The sequence below is a fragment of the Phasianus colchicus genome, chromosome 9 (assembly GCF_987193195.1).
Source record: "Phasianus colchicus chromosome 9, bPhaCol1.hap1.1, whole genome shotgun sequence".
NCBI classification, from domain to species: Eukaryota; Metazoa; Chordata; class Aves; order Galliformes; family Phasianidae; genus Phasianus; species Phasianus colchicus.
Window position 1 is genome coordinate 16,081,616 of NC_143444.1, and position 16,592 is coordinate 16,098,207.

General features: G+C 39.8%; 1 protein-coding gene across 3 annotated transcripts in view; it reads right to left on the reverse strand.

Moving 5' to 3' along the window:
- Positions 1 to 1,513: 1,513 nt before the first annotated feature.
- SLC44A3 (solute carrier family 44 member 3) overlaps positions 1,514 to 16,592 on the reverse strand; it is an 89,386-nt gene continuing 74,307 nt past the window's right edge. For all 3 annotated transcript variants that reach the window (XM_090146316.1, XM_031614761.2, XM_090146315.1), the window contains 5 exons: positions 14,555 to 14,638; positions 5,070 to 5,207; positions 4,341 to 4,577; positions 2,652 to 2,744; positions 1,514 to 1,766 (listed from right to left, as the gene is read on the reverse strand). In XM_090146316.1, the coding sequence (XP_090002442.1) occupies positions 1,761 to 1,766; positions 2,652 to 2,744; positions 4,341 to 4,577; positions 5,070 to 5,207; positions 14,555 to 14,638 (558 nt within the window). In that variant the 3' untranslated portion in view covers positions 1,514 to 1,760. The remainder of the gene's footprint in view (positions 1,767 to 2,651; positions 2,745 to 4,340; positions 4,578 to 5,069; positions 5,208 to 14,554; positions 14,639 to 16,592) is intronic.

A 16,592-nucleotide genomic window follows, 5' to 3' on the forward strand; every position in this document is an offset into this window, starting at 1 on the left:
GTAATTTATTCTTCTGGCTCAGGTGAGGATTTGTGTCAGGCAGGAATGCTACATTTGGAGGCTGTTGACATAATTACTAGCAGAATGTGTATGATTAGGAAGTCTCGTGTCACACCTGAAAGCTATTTTAATTAAAAGGACTAATTTAGTTAAAAGGTATGCATTCTGAACTGTCCTCTGAAACCACAACTGAAAACGTGAGATTGTCACAGCTGTAACTTAAGCTACAACACTGCTTAAATGAAATACACTCAAATACAATTTAACTGGGAAATTCATTAACTTCCTTCTTTAAAAAGCAAAACAAACTTAGTAAGCATCTAGAAGTCCTTTCTCCACCCAGTGGCTGCACTGGAGGCAGTGATAGTGAATCAATAATTGCAATGAATAGAACCAAAGAACCTCTGAGACTGGAAATCATTTAGAGATTATCCACAATATAGATTATCTATAAATGGAGATACATTTCTAAAAATGTCCCCCTCCTTTCTTCCATCATTCAGCACATTTCCAAGTCAAGAGCTAAAACATGCAGCATAACATCAAATACAAACAGAAGAAAACTCCATTCTGTAGTAACTGATTTTTCTAGCTTCAAAGCCCATCTGCTTTGTATATTGATAAACATTTTTACATTGTGCAGACACCGTTACTTGGAAATAATCTTACTGTGGAAGAAGAAAGGTTGTCCCTCTGTAGTACCATATCTGTATGCTTTCTCAACAATGCAGAGTTATTGTTCATTCAGTATCCACAAGCACCAGAAGTACCCAAGTGTTTAAAATCACAGAATCATAGAATGGCCTGACCTCAAGGATCACCATGTTCCAACCCCCTTGCACCAGCAGGGCTGCCAGCCCCTAGATGAAGTACTAGTTCAGATTGCCCAGGGCCCCATCCAACTTAACCTAACAGCTAGAAAGTAATTAATCTTCCTTTTCCCTTCTCATCATCTATCCCTTATCCTTTGACTTGCTGAAGCGGCTCATATTAGAGGAATCAGAAGCAAGTATTACTGAGCATCTCCTGGCAGGCAACTCTTTTCAGCAGCAGATCAGACGAAGTATCCAGATGAAAACAGATCTGGCATTCAGCCCACCAATGAGCTTTACTTTTCTGTGTGTCACTCCCAAGCTGTGCCTTATCAAAGGTTTAGCAAGCTATTCTGTTACTAGACCATTATAGACCATTTATGAGTCATTTACCTGCAGCAGTGTCTTACTTCCTACACTGATGTGCACTACGCTGAAATCCCCAGTTCAAGTAATTTTCCTACCTCAACCCTCTCTTCAACAGTTAAAGAAGTTTTAGAAGAAAGAATACAATCATGCTCAACTGAATAAGGCCTAGAACCCCCCTGCCCAGAACAAGGTGGACTCCATAAAATTGGTTTATAGACACAGTCCAACTACAAAATTTAAAAACAAATCCACATTAAATGACACACCACGAAGATAAAAAGAGCAGCTCTGAGACCTGTCAATTTTGTACTTAAGTTAGATGGCATAGAAACTTAAAAGAAATTTGTTTATTAACAACTTTCATACACTGTTGTAACAACACTATTAATAAAAAATCAGATGCGCTGACACAAAATGCATCATTCATGCAAACAGACTGTCATTTCACCAGTGCAGAGGGCACAGCAGAGATTTACAGAACTGTTACTTTGTCCTGGGTTGTTGGTAACATTCACTTTTTTTCTGCCACTGTTTCTGCTCTTGCTGATCTGCTTTAGTACTTCCCAGTGCATTTCCCATTCAAGTCTACAAAGAGAGAAAAAAGTAGGCAAGTAATGTGTAGTCCTGTAACTTCATTTATATGTCTGTAAAAGTAAACTGGGAAAATAATTATGGTTCTTTTGTGTCTGACATCTTCAATCCTCTCTTAAGGGATCAGAAGCTCCCCAGTTTCTGTGCTTGGTAAAGTATTACTGAAGAATGCAAAAACAGACCCAAACAATGAAAAGAACAAGTACAGCTATCCCTTTCTATAGCACTGAGAGGCTGAGATCACCCCAAATTCTGAACTAGTTGGGGCAGTTCCTCAGCTTGGGCAATTTGCAGCTTCTCAGATGTCAGTGAACTTTACTCCCAGGACCTTCCCAAGCCTGGGGGAAGGGCAGTGCTCCCTTCTAGCATCTTGTTATTTTTACACCAGCATAAAAGAGAGGAAACAAATATAGACACTACTAGAAAACGAAGGGGGTGGGGGGACCGAGTGGCATGTCTTGTCCTGGGGAGGAAAGCCATTTAAGCTCTAATATTAGAGTTCTAGAACTTGAACGTTCCTAGCATGAAATCAAGTGGCCTGCTGCTGTTTGGCTTGTCTTACAGCAGACACATGAAGGACTACCCAAATAGCATTGCCCTCCCACCCCCTTGCTGTTGTCTCATTTTTCTCATCCTTTGCTGGGCACACTGAGTGGGAATGGAAGACAGATGAGTACAAACGTTTGATCCATCATTATGTACCAGGCAGAGGGTTTCCTGAGAGAGGGAAGCAACAGAAGGAAAACTGGGAGAGGGATACAGCACGATGGCTGCTGTGAGGCATCAGAAAACATGTGTAACAGTCTACATCTATTCTCAGGACACAAAGACAAGCACATCAGCTGGCAGGCAAGTTCCCAGCTTGCACTCCTGCCTCACCATGGGTTGAAGCTCTGTCCCATCTTCACTGTCCCGTCTCATGCTTCTGTGTTTTTGCCTGTCTGTTAGCTTGTTGTTTTGATTCACAAACATCTACAAAGAGAAAGCAGGGTGAGATCATTTGGGAATTCAAACCATTATTTAAAAAATAATAATTACTTAAAAAAAAAAAAAAAAAAACACAATCATCTTGTAAAGGAAGATAATTAACCTGGGACTATGCAACTAGCTGGATGACACAGCAATACTGGGAGGGACTGCAGGGGCAGGGCAGCAAGGGTGGTGAAAGCAGCTGAGGAGAATGAATCAAGAATCCCCACTACTTCTCCTGCCGCAGTAACAGGGACTCCTTGTTCATCTGAACCACTCTCCAGCTCTCCGCCCACCAGCAGAGCCTCCCTTCCACCCCCAGATGTTTATCACCCAACTGAAACACAGATGTCGCATGTCAGTGCCTTCATGTGTTGGGAAACTCCAAGTTCTAGGCTGTGTGAACAACGTGCTCCTAATTATGCAATGAGGAGGAGTTTGGACGTGCTGCCCCCAGTTTTTCCATACAAGGCTATATATACTGCCATCCCTGCTGGGAAGGCTGTTCACCCCTGCGGGAAGTCTTCTCCTCACCCCAGACTCCAGGGCATGGCTAACTATAGGGAATTCAGACCAGGGTTAAGGAAAAGCTACCAAAAAGTTTAAAACTTTTTTGGAGAAAGGAAAGCCTCTGTTTCATGAAGGAGAATTGTCTTAAGAAGAATTCTAGCATTTGGCAAAAGAAAGGGAAGAAGAACAAAGGTCAAGGCTTCAGAGTTTTCCATTAAGTAAGATATTCCTATTCAGGACATTTGCTTAAGCACTGTTCTGAATCAAGGCCAAAGATCTATCTGCTTTCCTCTGTAAAAAGGGTTAAGCATATCTTGAGGCTGCCTTTTGGTTCCTTTTTGTTTGTTTTTAAACGAAAATCTAGGAACATTACAGGAATCTAAGAGCAGCATTAAAAACAAAAGCAAACAACAACAAAAAAAAACCACCCAGTTCTTTTAATGCTTTTCTGTAGAAATCCATCCAGAAGACTCACATCATATGAACTGTTCTGGCTGCGGAATTTTTCATGAATCACCAAGATTTTGTCACATGGTTCATGAAGAAAAAGACAACTGCCAAAACAGTTGAAAGGAAAAAAAAAACTTCTGTCTCTTCTAATATTTTCATCATATGAAAATAATGGCAAGTGTATGTTCAAATGCTTCAGATACAGTTGTTAACTAAAGCTCTTCATCACTATGAGCTTGTAATAATTCTCCGTGGAAAGCTTGTAATACACCACAGTAATTATCACAGTAAGAGGCAGAACAACCAGCCTACAGCAGAAGGATGTAATCAAGAGATCCAGTATGGTATTTTGGCATAAGAATCTGTGCATGGATGAAGAATGACTCAAGTTTGAATTAAGTTTGCTCAAAACTACAGCATCAATCAAAAGGCAGCAGATCATAGCACGGAGGGACCACTGGGAGTTCATTTACTTATGTTTATACATTCATATATAATTTGCATCCCTGAGTTCACCCTGATCTAAGGTGTTGGAAAGGAAATAGTATGGGATGAGGGTCAGATTACTAGACCCCATGGAAAGACAAACTCCCCAAAAGCTTAGAAGCAAGTATCTTTGCTGTCATCACTGAAGTTTACCAGCAGTTCCTGGTCCACAAAGTACGGCTTCTCCGCAGATCCATCATTTGTTTCCATATCAATAGCAAAGCAGAGGAACATGGTATCCAGTGTCACTTCAAACACAGACAGAAAGCTGTGGGACATCAAATAGGCAAAAAATCCAACCAGCAACAGAGGAACTACCCAAGCTTGCAGCTCCCGGTGGTAGTTAAATGCCATCAATCCTCCAAAAACAGTAAAACATACAACAAAAACCTGTAAGGGGCATCAAGAAAGAAATACAGCCTTGTTAGTCACATAGTAATGTTTTAAGGAAAAACAACAAATAAGAAAAAAAAAAGGCCTATCAAAACCAACAGGCAAATTACAGCTGATATTTTAACAGTACATCCATCTGGGAAATGGCTGTGCAGGTTCTGGCATCACGTAATTATCACACTTTGCATTCAATTCAGTGTGTGTATTTCATAGGGCAGAGCCAACTTTTTACTGTACATTTACCAAACGCTCTGTGCAATAGAAATACAAGAGTGGTGCCAAGGACACTACTACAGCACACACAAATAGCAGTAAGGGCTATAAAAAGGATTAAGTTCCTCAAACATTACTTTCTCTCCCAAACTCAGCTTTGAGCATTAACACCGAGTTCAACAAAAACAGACCTTATTTACTTCCGATATACAGAAATGGAATGAGGCCCTGATTTTTCACTTTGTTCTTACAGAAGAGCACTTTCTTTACTCCTACCTTTCCTAGAAATATGATAAAATTTCCAAAACAGCTAAGGGATGCAAGTTCAGCAGAACTCTTCGCCAGAATGAAGACAGCATCCTTTGCTGAAGTACAAAAATTTGTCCCATTTATGGCAGTAGTTGTGTACACATGCTAAAATGAGAGAAGACAAAGCAATGAGAGAGGAAAGATGCTTTCAATCTAGGCTTTACTTCAACACAATTAAAACTCTGAAACATGATTTGGAAATACTGACTTTATGAATACAAAGAGCTATTTTGAATAATATGACAATTTTATTTCAGGTAACTAAGTTCTAACTTCAAACTCTTTTTCTACATCATTTCCACTATTTGCAAATGCTGGAACATAAATAAATAGTTTCTAAATCTACCTTTAACCAATTTATTTTAAAACACCCCCAGGTTCTCTGCCCTAATTTTTGATAATAAAAATGACCACAAAACACTTATCAGAAGTCACGCTATCTCAACTTACTTCTTCTCTGTGAATCTATTCCCAAGACTGCTGACAGCCTACGTAAGTAGAAGAGTCTAGCTAAGTAGTTACCAAGTCATTCAAAAGTTGATTAAAGCCACGACCCTTTTAGACTATCCACACACTACTGAAATTCAAGCTTATGGCCACAGCCATAAAATACAATCATTCCATGAACAAGAACTGTGACAATGACTGTAAAAGAGCAGTTAAATGACTATGGACTAGCTGGGCAAGTCTTACATCACAAAAAATAACAATTACAGCAGACTGGGGAGCACTCATGTTTTTTTAGTATGGGGAATTCTATAAGGAAAATTGCCAAGACGGGGGGTGACCATCTTGGATTATTTTAGCACCTGCTCTGTATAACAGGACGTATCTGTTCCATTTACAGAACTTCTCAATGAGGTCTTGAAATAGCATCCAAAATACGAGCTAGGAAAAACAGCGCTTGAGACACCCAAAAGGTTAGCTGGACTTTGCCAGCATGTTTTAGGAATAGTTTTCTTTTTCTCTTAAGTATTAGAAGGTGGATTATAACACAAAAGAATAGTTACAGTCAGTAAGAACCACAGTGTATGGTCATTAAGAACTGCAGCGTGCACGGGATTATGGTTCTGAAGGAATTTATGCACCCTGACATGTACTGAAGTCCTAAGATTATTTTTTGCTTCAACTGGCAGTGGAAAAAAATGGTTTGATGAAAGAGCATTGGCCTACTATAAAACACTTATTGTTAAAAAAAAATATATATATATATATATATATCTTTTTTCTTACTTATAAATCAAAATATAAAATAGCTTCAGATATTTCAAGGCAGAGAAAATTACTTCTGCAGGGTCCACTTTTACCCAATTTCTGTAATACTCTGTAATGTAGCAAAGCTATACTAACGTTACTGTACCTTAAAATATTACAGAGAAACAAAGAAATTAAACACAAAGATGCTTTGTATCTTCATTTTGAACATTATTTATTTTATATGTAACAAAGGATTTTTTCCCTCTGATTAGTAAGCCAAACAAAGAGCATATTAAGCAGTGACATTCTGTAAACATTGTACTGGGATGGCAGCTCGTGCCCCCATAGATGGAAATAGTGCAAATAAGAACCATAGATTTTTTATCTACTCCTAGAGAAAAAATAAAAAAATAAAAAAGAAACACAAAGATTCCTCTGAGCTCTACAGAAACAAATATTTGCATAAAAATCTGTCCAAACAAGCAATTTCACTTCTTTTCTAAACACAAAAAAATTGCTTTCTACACTGACTTCCATTTACACTGATGCTGCTCCCCTCCATTGTCTGTCTGCAGCTGTCCCCACATTTTTCAAGCATGGTCAGACCTATAACACTGAATTAAGTCTGTTGCAGCACCTCCATTAGCAGACAGGAAATCAAGAGTTGAAAAATGGGTTTTGTAGGTTTGTTTCTGTCCCATAAGAACTGAATTCACAAAACAGATCCCGATCCAGTGAGTTCAGCGTGCATTCTGCCAATTAATTAGAGATTCTGTATTTTATACATAGAAAAATAAATAAATTACGTTTAAAAATTAAGAAAGAATGCTAAAAATGCATGTGCACTTGTACAAACACTGCTTCCAAGCTTTAAATAAATAACTACTTGTTTGCATTCTGGAATTAGCCACTTCGGTATCTGAGGAATGTGCAACGAAAAGAATTTCTGATATTTATTAACTAGAACAGTTATCTTGGAAAAACTGGAAAACAATTCTGGAGACCAAATACTGCCTGCATAGGCATTTGTGATTTACAAACCAGGTAACAAGAAATGGCATTTAAGACAATTACCACCTCAACAGATCATACACGTCTCAATCACTCCTAACAGCCGAGCAGGTAGTAAGCCTGCATTACAGAAGACACACAGAAATGAAGGAAGTACCTGAAGGCTGCAAAACTAGACACTGGCATGGGTGAAATAAGAGTGTTACTAGTAAAAGCTGAAGATTCAACTAAGCGACCTCTGCCTTTAAGGGAAAAATACATTTCCATTACAAGCTCAGAGTTGCACAGCAATCAGCAGAAATGATTTCTCATCATAACCCACCAAGAAATAACTAACATGCAAAAGCTAGTCCCGGTATTTGCAAATCATTTTGTACTTTGGACTAAGAAGTTTATATACCCCATTTGTTTTCAATGTAGGCTGCTCCAAAAGTAATGCATCATATTTCCAAGAAAATTACATAGAACACAATAGCACTACCTGGCAGAGCAAATTCTCAGCTTCAAAACACTATTTTTCCTCATAGTTACTTACCATCACTAGCTATGTGTTTTCACCACTGATGAACAAGAACCTGCATGCCATGCTCATAACAATCTGCACCTACTGTCACTGCCACCACAGCTGAAACACACCACCCACTGCCTCACTGTGCTCACATCCACTGTGTGGTCTCTGTAAATGTTCAGCAAAAGTCAATGAATGTCAAGGGGTGCCATTTTTTGCTCATGGAGAAATTCAATGACACACCTTTGCTTCATATGCACTTTCGTAGCAGATCCCATTTTGCCAGACTGCCCCTCTGCTGCCATTCATCACACGGCAACGAAATATAATGGAATATGGGTGGGAAGGTTCAGCCTCTACTGCTGTACCACCAATATCCATCTCTGACATCGTAAGCCAACATAACAACATAGGAGGCATTACTTTCAGAGCAGCCTTTGTATCGCAGGCCACGTACAGCAACCCATTCTTTGCAAAAAAATGACAGCTGAGAAGGCTAAAGTGGCAGAGCACCATCAGCTAAGAGCCTGTTATCATTTAGAAACAGACTATTAAAAATGTGCTGGTTTTTTTCCCTGCTGTTGTATTCTCTTTCCCCAAGCACAAGAGCTTTAATGGAATTGGAAATGTTTGAGAGAAGGGCAGCAGGAATGATCCAAAAGGTATGGAATGTCTTCTGTCTGGGGAAGTACTGAGTACACCAGACTCTGCTGTCTGGAAAAGAGATGACTGAAGAAGGATGTGGTAAGAGGACTACAAAAGCATGAGAAACATGGAGAGGGTAGGTGGGATTAGATGCTCATTGTTTCTTCTAATACACAGACTGAGCAGAGTGCAGGCACCACATAAAGCAGCAGGAACCAAATCTGGAAAAAGATGATAGCTCTTCTCACTGCAGTCTGCAAGATGTGAGCTCCTGGCCAAAGGATGCTCTAACTGCAAGTAATTCCCATGAGTTCAAGGGAGAGGTGGAAAGTTCAGAGAAAAGGAATCTCTGAGAGGTTTTAAACACACAGAAACTACACTCAGCTCGGAAAGTTTCTAGGCCAGAAACAAATTCAGAAACTGCACTGGGAACAACACTCTCTTATCTCTGCACTCCACTCACTGTTGGAGACAGGACACCAAGCTAGGCACAGGTTCAGTGTGGCCCAATGCAACTGTCATATAACTAAATCCTGCTATTGTTTCAGAGTGGCAGCTTCTCCTGCAGAGACAAGCAAGTGGTAATGGGACTGACAGCGTACCATGGATCGGCAAGCGTGGGAGACTATGGGTTAATAACAGTCCTCATCCTTGCACCAGGAAGTTGGTACTGTATCATCAACTTTGTGAAGAACAGAAGCCCCTTCTGGCCTGCAGCCTGGGAACTAGACACTGGTTTCTCAGTGTCGGAATGAATAAATAAGGAATGCGAATGTTTACATATTTCCAAATACCACACTATGTAAAAAAAAACTATTTAAAGAATATATCCTTCTGTGCTTCATAACACAGAATGTCAAGGGTCTTGGAAAAACTGACCCACCAACTTCATGAGAAAGCCCTGTGGCTTAGATACAGGCCATAAGTTCCCTGATTGTTCCAAATAATTGCTACTTTGTGTAACAGCTGAATTCAGTCTTCCATTCCAGGACTTTCTTTAATAAAATGAGCTTGGGGAAAGACAGGATTGCCATAGCAACAGAATCCTCTTAAAAAAGAGGCAGGAGACATGCTGGTCTCACATCCCATTTCAGTTTTTTCTGCTCTACTGATATTTTCAGGCTGATCCAATCTTCTTGTTGCTGCCAACTCTCTTGGGGGCCGCCCTGACTACCTACAGCCAGTACAATGCCATGCAGCTCAAGATCAGCTTTTACATGTCCTAGCCTGCAAATGTCACAGCTGCCGTAGGAATCCCCTCAGAAAACAAAATCTATTGCTAGCAAGTGACAATGACATTTGTGGCTGCTGTACAAGCCATTGGTGAGCCAGTGAGACAGCTGTATCATGGCTCTCAGATGGAGAAAGGAAGTTAGAGCAATGTGGGCCTGTGAGACCCCACTGGAGGGATGAAGACATGAAAACCTGTAGCGGACAATCAGCCACTCCAGTCCCTGGTTTTTCAGGTTATCATGCTACATGATTTCTTATATTAAGTGGAAAATTCCCTCTTTAAACTACGTAGGGCTGTTCCCTCTCCCAGCCCGTACATTTGGAGCTATTCCAGACCATTATCCCTCTAGTCCTCAGGATCCTTCTTCCAATTTCCAGACAATATTTACTGATGAACAGTTCACAACTACTCATTCTTCTGCCGATCTCATCTTGGCTTTTACCCTAACTTGCTGTTTCTCTTCCTGATGCAATGAGAGACAGCAAATGTGCTTGCTCTTACCCTTTATTTGTCAGAGTAGACACAGCAATATATTCTAGTCCCATCTTGTGAGATGAGTCTGGCTACATAACCAGCAACTTGTACAGTGGCATTCATCCCTCTTTCTGGTACCAGTACTTAATCCCATACCTCCCCTAGGACTGAATCTGACACTTCTGCAGCCACGGGGCTATTGCCCTGTACTTGACCAGCACACGCTGAATATTCTATTCCATCACTTCCCCAGTAAACATGAAGCTAACATAGAAAAGGTTATACTGATTCTTAGGCTAATCACCATCTATAAGAAACCACACAGTAGCCTCTTAATTTCGCCCAATAGTCAAGAAAGCCCAACTTTCCATTATTTACATTCTATGTTACATTTGCCGTTTGGACTTGCTGAAAAACATCTCATCTTTCAATTTTCTTTGTTTTCTACTCTGTCATGTACTCCCCCCATAGCTGTCTTTCAGTGGGTACAACCAACACAACTTTCTCCTGGAGGGTGTTCCCTCCTGCAGCATCCCACTGCTGCACCTGGGTTCCACTTCAACTCAAGACATCAAAGCAAAAACAGGTAATTCTCATCCAGCTACTTCCCCCACATGGGCCACTCCACGGAGAAAGTAAAGACCTATGGTATTTATCTCCTGTTACCGCATACATGAAGTTTCTAGTGGGAAAACAAACATATTTGAAACAAGATTTCATGAAGATGAATGTTTTAGCCAATTTTAGTCAATATTTTAAAGATGATTGAAAATTTAGCTTAATACCTAGAGGAAATTTTGCCAGTAATATTAAAATGAGGTATTGTTTTTGGGAGGAAAAAAGTATTTGATGGGGTGAGGCACAATGTGTTTGGCAGCGCACAGAAGAATTGTACTTACATTAGCATGCCTGAATTTTGGTTTTATCTAGGTCATTTCTCCAGAAGGCACTTAAACACAACCTCTCAATAGGCTTACATTCAATGTTTAAGAGAATTAGCTGCCATAATTATATGACTGTTAGACAGATATACTTCTGGTTGTTTGTTTTGGTGTTTTTTGTTGTTTTTTTTTTTAAACTAGACTTTTGCTGGCTTTCAGAATCAGTGACAGGTCTCAGTTCCAGCAAAAGCAGGCTGTCACTACTGTTCATCAGTAACGGCTACCGCGGGGCCCGGAAGGCTGCACAGCAAGTAATTGTACTGAAGAAAACAGAGAAACCACATACAGCTCAGCAACTCCTTCAGAAATCCATGTGCTGCACTTTGGAACTGCTGCCTGCCAACTGGCTGCAGATGAACCCAAAACAGACACAGAAAAGCAGAATCACCCTGAAATATATTGTTAAATATATATAGATTCATTCCAACAAGGCTGTAAAGAAAAAAAGTGACCACTTTGATGTATCGAAAGTTAAGCCTTTGCCACAACAATTCAAGGGAGCAGGAGACAGACAGACCTTGTAGCTCCCAAACCACATAAAGAAAACAGAATATTCTTTTTGTGGAAGAGAAGTTTCAGTCTCCCAGATTTTACTCGAGATGATTGGATATATTTATCTGGAACATACTGAAACCATCAGAGCCAGAAGATGAAAAATCTGTGGTAATTCTGACAAGTGTTGGCAAACAGAACTGTCAAGTAAGGATAATGACTTTATATTCACAAAGCACTTTTCATCCAGATAGAACCCAGAGTGCTTTACAATTGCTACTAATGGATTATACACACACATGAATCACTTTGCCCATGACTGAAATGGAACAGCTTAAGGAGTGAACTGTTTAACAGCACATAGCAACCTGACACCACAGTTTAGCACAGGATCCAGTTGCAAATCCAAAAGAAAATTAGGAAGGCAGAATGTAATTACCCACGCTGCAATCGGAATAGGACGCATTACCCCTCCTGCAACCACAGCCATTGGAAACATGGTATCGGTCAGCATCCAGCGCAATGTCTGTATAACACAAAGATCACAACAGAGACCTCTTCAGCTCCACTCAAGTTTAATTGCAAGGGAGCTGAACACAAGCTATCCGAGCCTGGACAGGAGTTGCTTCAGACTCAATTAAAAGTTTGTGTTACATCTCACCTGAAAAATGGCACACTGTCCCTCTGACAACATCATAATGCAGCACTTGGTTGATAACACACGGGAAGGAAGAAGCTCACAGACTGTCACCAGTGCTACTTCCCCCAACACCTGTTTCTCATCTGCAAGTTTCCCAGAGGGGAAACAAGGGGCTCTGTTTAATCTTGATTAAATTTGTGAATGAAGGAGCAGAAAGAATTGAAATCATCTAAGCAATCTAACAACAGGTTGAAGAAAATACTGCAGAAGTGAAGAGGAAGGCTTCTCTTTTCCTTAAAACAAAACAACAACAATGAAAAAAAACACCACCAAAAACCTTTCAAGGAAATTATATGCTTATTACAATGGAGAATATAATAGCGGGATAAAAGGCAAAAGCGCAGTAAGGAATGCTAATACACACACTGAGCTTTGGACCAGCTTTTGTAACAGCTGTTCTGAATTTCTATTATTTCAATTCAAACAAAATCAAAATCCAAACTTAAAAGTATGTTCAACGTGTTAGAAATGCGTACAAGCAATTTTTAAAAGCCCCAAAAGTCCTGCCCTCACGTCCCCATTCAACAGCTATGTGAAATTTCAAGCTGTCATTGATCTCAGTGAGAGCTCTGAAGTTCACACCTTCCATTAATCAAGCTATATGTTAAGCTTCTTAAAGCCATGGTTGTTGGGCTTTTTCCCCTCTGTAAACGAAAATCTTCACTCTTAGTCAATACATAGATATTTAAACAGGCTTAAGGAAATTCTTTATAGAAAAAACAAAACCACCAATTACTCTACGAAACGCAATAACTTGAGAATAATATTACCCCTTCATACTGATAAAATTTCTCTTAAAATCTTACAAAATGCTCTCACTTTTAGTCTCTCAAATTGCCCAATTTTCAGCACACAAAACATGATCATCTTTGCCAAAAAGACATTGAAGCAAACAATTATCTAACAGCAAACACAGTATTATAATTATTACACTAAAAATCACGACCTGTATAAAAACAGAAATTTGCCTACAATAGATTAGGAAACAGGAAATCTTTTAAGGGAACAAGAGCTACAATACAGCTTTCCAAAACAAAAGAAAGTACGTTACAGTAATTAATTCTCCTTGTAACAAACACACTGCATACAACAGCTGGAGAAAGTAAATGCTATGATGCTGGCTATCTCTCCGGAAGGCAGGAAGCCAAGGGGAAAGGGTGACTATAAATGGAAAGCCTGGAGTCAAAACGAACTCTGAGATTCCTCACCAACTTGGTGACCGTAAGATCTACCTAAAAAATGTAAGTCTGGAAAATTCATCAGCTGGAAGCAGAGATTTTACTGCACAAATACTTACTTAATCTAGGTTGAACTAAGTGAAAAATGTTCTCTTCATGGTTGTCCAAGAGTAGGCTTTATTTATGCACCTACTTTAGAATGAGAAGTCAGACCCTTTATCGGCATCGTCTTGTTTACTGCACTACTGTTCTCAGCAATGAGAACAAAGAAAGCAGCAGATACGGAGTTACAAATCAGCATGAACATCTGATTCCTTGTCACATTAATAATACCACAGCCACCAGAGATAACAAAAGGGGACTGATAAAAACTGGCTATTTACAATGATGTATATAGAGGTTGGAAAAGTATATACACTTGCAGAAAAGGATCAGGAAGGAAAGAGTAGGAATCAAGTGTCTGAAAAACTGCTGCACTTTAGAAATCATCTATTTCCAATAAAAACCCTACTGAAACAAAACTGCTAACAAGACAAAGATGTCTTTCAAATACAGAGAATATTATATAATCTGTTTTTTCCATCTTAGATTATATTCCCAGGTATATCGATAACAAATCAGCCACGAGTTCCATTTTTTTCAATAGGGACATTCAGGTGAAAAATTCTGCGTCCAGTTTAAGGGCACATCTCCAGGTGGGTTTCTTACTTCTTCACTGCTTCCTTCCACCCGGACGTTTCAGCAGTCCCCCTGGCACAACTCAACAAGATGTTAATCTTCTTACCTTCAGAAACAGCAGGTGACCCTATGAGGGGTCATCTCAAGCTGTATTAACAAGTTTTCTAAACGCCTCAGCAACCTTGCATGCCACAAAGCATCACGGAGACAACAAGCTGACAAACAACCTTTATCAACACTTGAGGACTTTGTTGGTTTGTTTAGGTGGCCAGCAGGTAGCTTTGGCTTGCATGCACCACATGTTGCTTTCGTCATGCTGAATGAAGCCAGCACGCACACAGTTCATAGAACAGGTGTGCAGATGGCTGAGTGACAGAGAGATGACAGAGTGTACCTGATTAACGTATCTTAAGCAACTTTCCTGGCACCACAACCAGCAGAAACAGCACTTCAACAGGCACTTTGCACATGTACTTTCCTGCAATAAAACGAAACATTTGGTTACTGGCCACAGAATTAGACTGAAATAAAACTGCTGTTTCAGAAAGGCGTGCTCTGCAGGTGACTGACTCTTCCAACAAAGTATTCACTTACACAGCAGATACTTCCTTTTGGATTACAGGAATTGTTTTTAATTCAGATCCTACACTATTAATGACTGATGAGTTGAGTCTAGGGGGGTTTTTTGGTGGTTTTTTTTTTCCTTCCTGTGCATGGAAGATTCCTCTCCAGGAAAGAAAATAAGTGCTGTAAGCAGCTTGGTGAGCTAACAGCTGCACAGAGAAAAAAAACAGGCAGGCAAGTCAGTAACCCTTACAGTACTTGGCAGTGATTAGTGAGACAATTTGTTTTCCTTTTGTTTGGTTGTTTTAAACTTTTTTTTTTTGCTGATTATCAAAAAAAAACCTTCACAGTTCTGAAATGACTGGCACACGAATGGACAAATGTAAAAAAAAAAAATAGGCAGGGTTTAAGTATGTGTGTTGAACTAAGCATGCATTATGATTCAGGACAGGAGGAAAAGACTTTTATTCCCTCGAACAGACCATTGATCTACATTAATATAATGCCAAGAGCAGAGGAGAAAAGCTCAGTGTCTGCTCTACCTCCCACATCTCCATCAAGAGCTCAGAACTGAGACAACAGAGACATCTTGGTAGCCCTGGTAGTATTCCAGTTTTAAATGGCTGTTTTTCTCACCAAAAGAAAATTCAGTTCAGTGATATTTGAGTCTTTTTGACCTTATTTTTTCAAAGACCAGAATATTCTTCTGTTTTGGAAAGCAAAGATCTTCCAGTTACAGTATGAAATCCTCATGTCCCAAAGCTCCCATGATAAAACCATGAACCACCCAACTTTTTTCCCCACAGACTGCTTGAAAATATTCATAGGATAATTCCTTTAAACTGCACATACTTTAATCCTGCTATGCTTTGCCGGAGAGATGATTTTACTACAGCTATATTAGTCTTGCTTAATACTGTTTATTAGAAATAGAGCAGAGGACTATTTTGCTATTTGGCTTGAAGACTGCTGTGTAGGAAGCACCAGTAAATTTACCTGCAGACCTTGCAGACCCCTGACTTCTCAGAAAACAGGAGGTTTTTTTGCAAAGGTGACAAAGTCTGGAGGCTCTAGAAGAATGCAGCGTCTGTTCTCCACCCTCTAGTACTACTTCTCCCACCCTCTGCACAGGGAGCTGCTAAGGAAAGTGGCCACAGACTATCCTTCCTGCCAGAGAAGGAGCCATGATGGTTTGTGGTGGATTCTTCTGTGGAACAGGGACGTGAGCTGGCCTCTTCAGGAACAGTTATCATGTCATATCCTAGCCGGATTCTTGGCAGTTGGTCCAAAAGGAGCTTAGAGCACACAGCCACTGAGAAAAATAATCTTTCTTTGCAAAGTAGTTCTTTGACACATATTCAGATTATAAAAACTCGTACCCAAAAAGTCCGCTTCTTCTGCCTCCTCTGTATACAAACAATTCTGTTTTCTTTCTAGCACAACACAACCCACCCACCATCTATACCCAAAATTCAATGTAAATATCCTGTCAAAGCTATACATAATATACTTCAGGGCCAAGATATGTATTCTAGAGGAAAACCAATGAATCCTAGTGCCTATATTTAAAATCTTTGCTTAAATCTTCCTCTGATGTCAGAGCTGTGCAGTCGTAAGATCCCATTCTATTTGCCAGAACTAACCGTGCTGGTGTGTTTTCAGCAGAAGGTAAGAGATGCAGAGATGGATGAAAGACAGGAATTTGAGCAACAACAACCAAGATATATTTTTATATGCTGTAAAAGATGCAATTTGGAACCTATATAAATCCTCAGAATAGTTCTTGCTTCACGTATTTTCTACTACAAACACTTCATCTGCCTTGTGATATCTTTTTATAAAAGGTATTTTATACTAAACAGTGCAAT